The 8,650-nt window shown below is 40.8% G+C and overlaps 2 protein-coding genes across 2 annotated transcripts; one reads left to right on the top strand and one right to left on the bottom strand.

Moving 5' to 3' along the window:
- Nucleotides 1-592: 592 nt before the first annotated feature.
- Nucleotides 593-3,566, top strand: LOC109470635 (leucine-rich repeat-containing protein 51-like). Its single transcript, XM_019769660.1, has 4 exons — nt 593-708; nt 1,161-1,314; nt 1,782-1,987; nt 2,530-3,566. The coding sequence occupies exons 2-4, from the start codon at nt 1,194-1,196 to the stop codon at nt 2,824-2,826; spliced, it is 624 nt and encodes a 207-aa protein (XP_019625219.1). The 5' UTR covers nt 593-708; nt 1,161-1,193; the 3' UTR covers nt 2,827-3,566.
- Nucleotides 3,567-3,717: 151 nt separating this feature from the next.
- Nucleotides 3,718-8,626, bottom strand: LOC109470637 (ragulator complex protein LAMTOR1-like). The gene is made up of 6 exons (XM_019769662.1): nt 8,508-8,626; nt 7,662-7,735; nt 6,987-7,070; nt 6,457-6,534; nt 5,910-6,039; nt 3,718-5,210 (listed from the first exon to the last, which is right to left on the bottom strand). The coding sequence occupies exons 1-6, from the start codon at nt 8,592-8,594 to the stop codon at nt 5,118-5,120; spliced, it is 546 nt and encodes a 181-aa protein (XP_019625221.1). The 5' UTR covers nt 8,595-8,626; the 3' UTR covers nt 3,718-5,117.
- Nucleotides 8,627-8,650: the final 24 nt, after the last annotated feature.

Below are 8,650 nucleotides of genomic sequence, written 5' to 3'. Positions count from 1 at the left end.
GGCCGAAGTTTTTTTTAGGCTTTTGGGCCGCTTTGTGCTGTTTTCAGATCGCATATCAGCCAAAATTGCAACGCAAAGTCAGCAACCATCCAGAATATCTGCACAGGAGATGCCTCCGACCAGATCATTTTAAATATGGCGGTGTCAACACACGTGGAAGAATCTATCTTTCCTACAGGGGGAGTTTTTTTTTCATTTTGCGCACAAATAATGAAGTTAAACTTTAAAAAAACACACCTATTTTCTAAAAGAATAAACAAAATATGACATATATAAATATTTTTAAACATCAGACTGTCCCAATTAGTTAAGTGCTTTTTTTTTTAATGTTTAAAATCTGTAGGTACACGTATGATTATGGTATATACTCTTTCTCGTTCCCAATATCATGGAGTTAAACTATTTAATATTGTTCATTTCCCTTTCAGCAGGTATCACACTTTCACCTTTTGGTGCATTTTCTACATCATAAAAATACCTATTTGACAATATATTCGAGTTTATGACCTAATTTAACGTAGTTTGATACAGTCAATCCTGGGCTCAAGATCGTTGCATATAAAACAGGTCATTGACCTCAATTTCTATGCCGTTGTCAACAACAACCAAAATGGCCGCCGTGTGATGTTGCTGGCAAGCTAGGCACGTTCGAAGACACATTTTGGGTCTCTTAATCGGAACTAAAAGCGTCTTCTTTCAAGTAATCAGGTAAGAAATCTTAGAAACCAACAATTCTTCCAGTTGGTATCGGTTGATGGTGTATTAGAATGCGCTCAACACATTTCTGAGACCTGCCTTTTGTAACAAAATTATCCGTATGTGCGTCATACAAGGTCTAAATAAAAGTAACCCTTAAATATATAACTGCAACTTTGTCGTGAATATAGTACCTCAGTGTGCTTTGCATGTGTCTCTTTTCTTCTTTCAATTTGAGGCAGCCCAACTAGCTGAAAATTATGCAGCATTTTTTGTGGTTCGCCAGGCCTCCATCCAGAAAAGTCATGTAAAGTGCCTCTCCCAAGAGCACAAGATTGGTGACATGGCAGGGTTCGAACCGGGGACCTCTTAGTTCCGAGCCGAACGCTCTGCCGCATGCCGCTACGCCACACGACCCCACTGTGTTCACTAGAGTTCACCCGTGTGCCTGTTTCCACATACAGGGAGCTGTACACTAGTGTAGAGGGACCACCGACATGTCCACCACACCAAGGTCGCCCAGGAAGGGAGCCATCACGGCGGAGGCTTCCATCGACAATGAGAACGATGTCGGACCGCCCATCGACTTCTCCTTCAAGATGCTGTGCAGTATGGATGGTATGGCCGACACCAGCTACATGCAGCAAAACTAAGTGTCGTCATACAACCTGTTATGCCATATGTACTCTGTTTTATTTCATGCTACAGTACAGGGACTGTCAGACATTGCAGATAAGGCACATGTATGATGTGAAGTGAAGAAAGTTTTGTTAGTGCCTTTCCCAACACAAGGGAAAGGGCACAAGGTTGCCGACATGGCAGGATTCGAACCCGGGACCTCTTGGTTCTGAGCTGAATGCTCTTTCATTACGCCACACGACCCCATGTAATGTCTTGACCCAAAGAGATCAGCTTGAAAATTAGCTAAAAAAGCCATTTGGTTTGCATTGCATTGTGTATAGCATTAGGCAGCAGTTAAAAACATGTATTTTCTGGCAATAATATACAGTACTTGTCAATCTTTACTTAAACAGTCGTACGATTTCTGCATGTCCTCAAAGTTGACTGAACCCCAAACTTTTCAGACGCAACAGAAGACGAGATGAGACAAGGGTCGAGGAAACACAAATATGACGAGGAGGGAAAGATAAATTCCAATGCCCTGCGCATGAACAACAACGCCCTGACGACGCTGGATGGCCTTCCTGGAGCGATAACCCGACTCTTCATCAACCCAGAGGCCCTGGCATGGGTGGACCTGTCATTCAACGACTTAACCACTGTCGACCCGGTAAGTCCAACTTCTACATTTAACATATAATTAGACTTCAACTGATCTCCAACTCTCAACCGGAATCTCTCCTACTCAGACTTTGTAAGCTATTTGACCCAGATTTTTCTGCACTTTTAGGAGAACAGTCTATGGTAATTCTCATTGTGCAACTTACCAACTTAGATGAAAGTTCTGTACCAGTGGGGTTCAGGCGCCGCTAACTGATCCATTCCAAAGGGACCGGACCTTTTGGAGTAGTGGTTAGCGATGCTTGAACCAAACTTTTACACTGAGGATCAGTTAGTGGCACTTGAACCCCACTGTTACAATTTTATGCTTCTGTATTTAACTTTTAACCATTTCTGGGGGCCCCTTGCAAGAAAAATATTGGTCAACATTTTCACAAGAAGCGGATTTTGTAGGAAAGCTACCTTCGTCATGATTACCAGGGGTACCACGGGGATAAGTGTGTTAGCGAAAAGACGTAACAATGTTATTGTTTGTGAGAAAGCCATGGTTGTACAGAACTCAATTTGCTACGCTGATGTGCACACACACAGGTCCTGCTGGGCTACGGCAACATCAAGGTGTTGTATCTCCATGGCAACAGCATCGAGAACATCGTAGAGGTGGACAAACTGCCGGCCCTGCCCGTGCTGAAGAACCTGACGCTCCATGGGAACCCCATCGATCAGGAGCCGGGCTACAAGCACTACATCCTGTCCCTCATGCCTCACCTGGCCTCACTCGACTTCACCAGCGTCTCCAAGGCAGACCGGGCGACCGCCAAGACATGGATCCACATGTACGGCAAGACCATGAAGTCCAAGAAGAAGAAGAAGAAAAAGGCAGCCTAAACGTCAGAAAGCTTGTAAAGATGCGCTCGTGAATGTTATGACTGGTACTGAGTTTTCTGCACTGTCACTGCAGTTTTTGAGCCAAGACTTTTGTAAATATCCTACAAAAAATAATCCAATGTGTTGATGAATGTTAGAGTTACATCAAACATGTTCCAAATTTTCTATGCATGATCTGACATTTGATCACTACTAGGTCTAGTTTTGCAGCTGTAGTAGCACATCTCACATCTTATATATCCTCTTTGATTACCAGGTTTGGGTAATTTAACTTCCAACAGGATTACAAATCTAGGAAGCAAGGTAAAATGAAACTGAAAGTATGGATGTCTACAATGAAATCTTTTATCATTTATGTATGTAAATTTGACATGTAGTATACTTCAATTGTTTTGTTCCAACTTTGCAATACATTGTACTTGTAGTTTATTTTGCTTCTAGCTGCTTAACATATGCTGCATTTTCTTTGATAAGTGAACCACAACCTAGAAGTGTTTAGCAGTGACTTGTATAAAACCCATGCACTGAACCACTTTTGTGTTTTTGCCTTTGAAGCCTTCCTGGTACGAACAACACCGTCAAATGTTAGAATAGAAATTCAAGTGCCTCACAACTTAACTACGGTACCGTGTCTAGAACTCTAATAGATTTTTTATCCAATGCAGGAAGAGAAGTTGTACATAGATTATAGTTTTCTCGGTGACGTTCCCAATGTGTTGGTTGAGCAGTTGCTGTGTTGAGAAATACTGGTATAATTACATGTACAACCAAGCTAACTTTAACAGATGCACTATAGTTCCAGGGTGATTGGTTTAACAAAGTATTTTTGTATACCTACATAAAAATGGAAAATAGATACGTTAACCCAAAAATAAAACTGTGCCTTATGTCTTACAGAAGTTTTGATTTTATTTTGCTATATACCTTCAAAAGTAGCTCTGACCAGTAGTGGCAAAATAACTGTGGGCAGTGTGCTAAGAAGAGCATCATCTTACAAAAGCTGAGAAATGTCCCCACTTTCGATAATTACATTGTGACCTTTGTTTCATTTTAAAGCCAGAAAAAATTGTAGTAGCAAGTGGAGAGATTATCAAGAATTGCAGTCTTATCTGTAAGAAAAATTGGGAAAAACTGAGAATTTCAGTTACATTTCAGCTACAATGCTACCCTTCTAAAGGCTTGAATGTTGATGTAAGAATTCTAAATTCAATGCTCTCCCTGAAAAAATTAGACTAATGAGCACATGTCTTGCCTAGCTAATTCATAAGCATTAGCCAATAAGAGTATAGCTTTCAAGCAAGCACAGTTAAATACAAACTAGCTTTGGAAGGCATATAATATATATTTATATATACAGCATATGTATATAGTCAAACTCTGACTTGTGTTTTAACCACTACAGAAAATTATTCTCATATTATTTGATGGCAACTAAGAACATCAAGAGCCAGTGATAAGTTAGAGTGGGGAGGGCTGGTACATGATATGACAGCAAAATATCTGAAACAACATTTTTTATGAATCAATCTTTGGGGGAAAACAAGAAATTACATAGATTTTGCCTCATCAACAAAGACTCTAACACATACTTACACAAAAAATCTTCATTCCCTTTTGTCAAACAACCATCTTACTACATGTGCATTACTGAGAGCTGTACTTGTTTTAGGACAATATTCACATTGCTCCTGCTTTTTTCACGCCAAAGTCCACTGTTGATAGCAAATTTACAGTTTGAAAAGCCTCTATGATCCAAATAGCTATCAGGTCATCCTCCCAAGCCTCAACATTGTCACAAAATATTCTTGCCTTGCATTGAAAGTAACGTACGTGGAGGGAGGCACTTTCTAATGCCTCCAATCCTTGATACCCCCCGATTTAAGAATTTCCAACCGTTGTAAGAAAGTTGATTTCTTGGAATGTGGCAATGGTTCATGCTTATTTACACATCACTCGTTAAAAAATTGTCATGCTTTTACATGTATTTCCACTCAAACCTTTCTGTACATGTAACGTTGCTTTCCAAGTGACCTCCAAGCTTAAGTAATAATCTTTAACCCTCTACCTGCTTGGTGCATGGACTTGGTAAGTTAATGGCACGATGGCAAGTCAGCAAGGGGAGGGTTAACTTGGTGAACACGTGTACAAAAGTTTTCACAGACAACAATATCAAACCGAAAACAGTTCATAGCAAAGGTTGCAGGTTGTAAGCAGATGTAAGGTGCCTATTATGAACTGTATGGAGACGTGTTTTCATGAACCAATGCCTGATATGATGGACGGGAAGAATATTATGGGATTCCAAATGGCACGACCAGGTCTTCTTTATGCTCCACCCTGACTTGTGAGACGGCGCTGGCAGCGTACGCAGCAGCTTTGTTCATCTGGAAAAACACATTCAGTTATTATTATACTGTATAATTATACTGTATAAAAATAATTAATGTGTAAATATACATACAATGTTCACTGAAAACACTTTCCCCTTATATTTCATGCAAACAAGTTGTCAAGGTACATGTATTTCTTGGAAAGTGATTGAATACCAGTACCAATTGTGTACTAGTAGTAGTATCTAGTCTTTGTACTTCAACCAGTATTTGTTCTTGAATATAATTTATAAATAGGGCTATGTACCAGAAAATTTCGCCGTAATCGGGTACAGGTCACCCAGTTTTAGGTACAGGTCCAGTCCACTTCAATTACATGTATTTTGTTCTTTTTACAGTTACTGAACCATTGGATCCAGACTTGTTCCTAAACAATTTTACATGTGCAGCTAGGTACACAGCCTTAACCCTTGTCCTGCTGGCAATTTTTACATAATATTTTCAAATAATTTCATGTCTTAATCAGGTCACAGACCCTTGACTTTTTTTGGCCCGCGGTGGCGTAGTTACTTCCGCATTCGTTGCGTTTCACTGCGGTGTGATGCGTTGCACGAGAAACACCCCCAAATCGTACATATACAGGGCACTATATAGATGGTACTGTATGTGCAACCCATATATATATGGGCTCCGCAGGACAAGGGTTAATACATATAGACATAGAAACAGACATAGACAACCAATTATACTGACCAACTGTACATCAGCTTGTGAGATGGGGTCTGAAGCCAGCACGGCCTGGGGGGTGGCTGTACATTGTGGCAGGGGGGTCTTCTTCTTCAACCTCCCCCCTGAACTACCAGTCACTATTGCTATCCTCGTGCTGCAGGGGAACAAACAAGGATTCAAACATATCTGTTGACACATCACCATGCTCAAATCATCTCTCTTTTACCTCCATGCTCAAATGAATAAACAATGGGAAAGGATGCAAAGGAAAGTAAGGGTAAAATGGTGTGGTAGGCTCACTGAAAGAAAGCTACTGGAACAATGGATTCCAAGAAATGTACATTTGATAACCATTAATACAACATGAATAATGAAAACATCCTTTGCATAGAGACAAGTTGCATAATTTTTATAGAATCCCCTAAAGTCATAAAGTTCTACAGAAATATACAAGTTTAATCATACTAGTAACCTCCCGTTACAACCAACTCCAGTGAAACTTGAAGTCTTACTGGCAATTCACTCAACTATGCATATACATATCTGGCTACAATATACGCCTGTGTCTAACCTGTACTGTCGTGCCCTGTCCATGTATTCGTGCTGCTCCATACTGTGGTGGTCGATCGCCGACACATCTATAACATTACTGTAGGGAAAACAGCAGCATTAGTCCACTTATGGGACAGTAATGGATTAACAGGCCTGGGGGACTAAAGTGGCTCTCACATGCCTAGACAACTGTGTGAATGTGTTTATGTGAAAGAGGTGGCCAACACTAGCCAATGGTTATACAGGAAATATCATAAGACAAAGACGACACACACGCATGCACGCGCGTGCACACACACACACACACACACACACATTACCTGATGTATAACTGAACATACATTTTGACAATTCAGACATGATGTAATTTCACTAGAATGTATATTTTCAAATTTGCAATAAGACCTACAGTATCAATATTACTTTCAGTACAATGATACTGCATCATATCTACTGTGAGAAATCAGGTTCAGTATGTACATACCAAGGCATCTCCAGGGTGTCTGTAGGTGTTTGAGAAAGTGGAGATTTGATAGAGTGTAGACTTACTTTGCCGTCTGATGTAAGATTCTGTTCAGTGCTGACTGTTCGTCTCCCTTGGGACCGGGTGGTGTGTGGTTTGGGAAGTCATCACTGGGGAGGTAACAAGGAATATAGCATCTTTTTCTAATGCTCATTTTTCCTGACAAGTATCACTAATGATTCTCTTCCTCTCTTCTTTTGACATCCTCAACTGAGGCAAAGCACAACGCTTTATTTTCCCATATTCTTACACTGCCCCCTCCCATCCTTTCCAGCAGTACAGCCCCAGAGTCCAAAGTACCCCACAGGTCAACAGGTGTCGTGTGCTGAGGTTATGTCAGGTCAAAACCACCAGGCTGACTGATAACTCCTCATCATGGGGAGTGGGAGGTATTTAAGGCGTGCAGCTAAGTATTGTCCTGGTTAGGGCGTGCAGCAAAGTACTACGTGTATTGTCTTTTTTCAATTATCACTCTGTAGTAGTTCGTCATTCCAAGTTGACCAGTACATATTTGGTACACCTACATTAACGTTAGAGTGCAATAGACAAGTCACAGTTAGATAAAATACACTGGAAAGGTTTGCCTTTATATATTACAGGTATCATAATATCCCAACTGTTGAACATCCAAATGCTAATGCAGGAAAAGTATACTTGTCATTGACCAGAATGAATCCCCAGTAGAATTCTGCAGTTGTTACCTAGATATGGGTCTGTTTGGTGTGTTGCTGGCTGGGTTGTGGAGGAGATGTGTTCTCTCATTGGGCTCCTTATTCTGTAACAAACCAAAACATGATGTCAGTATTGCATCATATAAACACAAGAAAACATAACAACTTGGAATCGCATCATGATGTGAAGTTACAGAAATAGACCTTTTTTGACATTCATTTGAGGCTTCCAATTAATTATGGATCCCCCCAGCGTTTTTTTTCCTAGGAATTATGATGATCTACAATGAGGGGCAGAATAATATTTTTGGTTACACAACAAGCAGTAGTATATGTAGTCTAGTAATATTTATTATAGGGCCCTGGTAAAGTGGTATGTTTTAAGAAATATAATCAAATTAAATCTGTTAGTGGAGAGATGTTCCCAAGATTGTGTGAAAGTGTCCTTCGCACCAGGAAATACCTGCAGGGGTACACGACTGGTCTAAACGTCAAAAGTGCAAAGGGTAAAGAGTGCACAACTCAAAAGAACTTTGGTAGGTGTGGGAGGGGGGCAGAGACTAGGAGGCGGGGATGTGGCTTATCGGACGATTACAGATCTTACTAGTAACATTTAGCAGACACCTGTGTTTTTGTGGAAATGTTGTTGCCCTGTCGAGTGCTTTCAAAAGCCCAAAATTGGGGCAGCGTCCACCCTCGAGTACTTTGAATGGCGACAAGCCAAGATCAAGAGCGACTACGAAATGTGAGTGCTCCAAAATAGCGTTTCTGAACGTCGCTCGTCCTCCTCTCTTCGAGCGAAAAAGGCTAAAAAATCGTAGCATCTCTCTATAACATCTAGGGATCAGAATACGCCCACAAATTAGCCGAACTTACAGGTGAAAGTTCGTCCTCTTCGTTGCTGAAGCAGCACCCCATGTTGAAACTTCTTCGACTGCTGGGGTCACATGAGGAGTGTCCCATGATTCCACGTTCATTTTAAAGCGCCGCCTGGCGACTATAGATTACAATAGCAGTGT

The sequence above is a fragment of the Branchiostoma belcheri genome, unplaced genomic scaffold (assembly GCF_001625305.1).
Source record: "Branchiostoma belcheri isolate BF01 breed outbred unplaced genomic scaffold, Haploidv18h27 scaffold23, whole genome shotgun sequence".
Lineage (NCBI taxonomy): Eukaryota > Metazoa > Chordata > Leptocardii > Amphioxiformes > Branchiostomatidae > Branchiostoma > Branchiostoma belcheri.
This window is presented reverse-complemented; position numbering and strand designations above follow the sequence as displayed.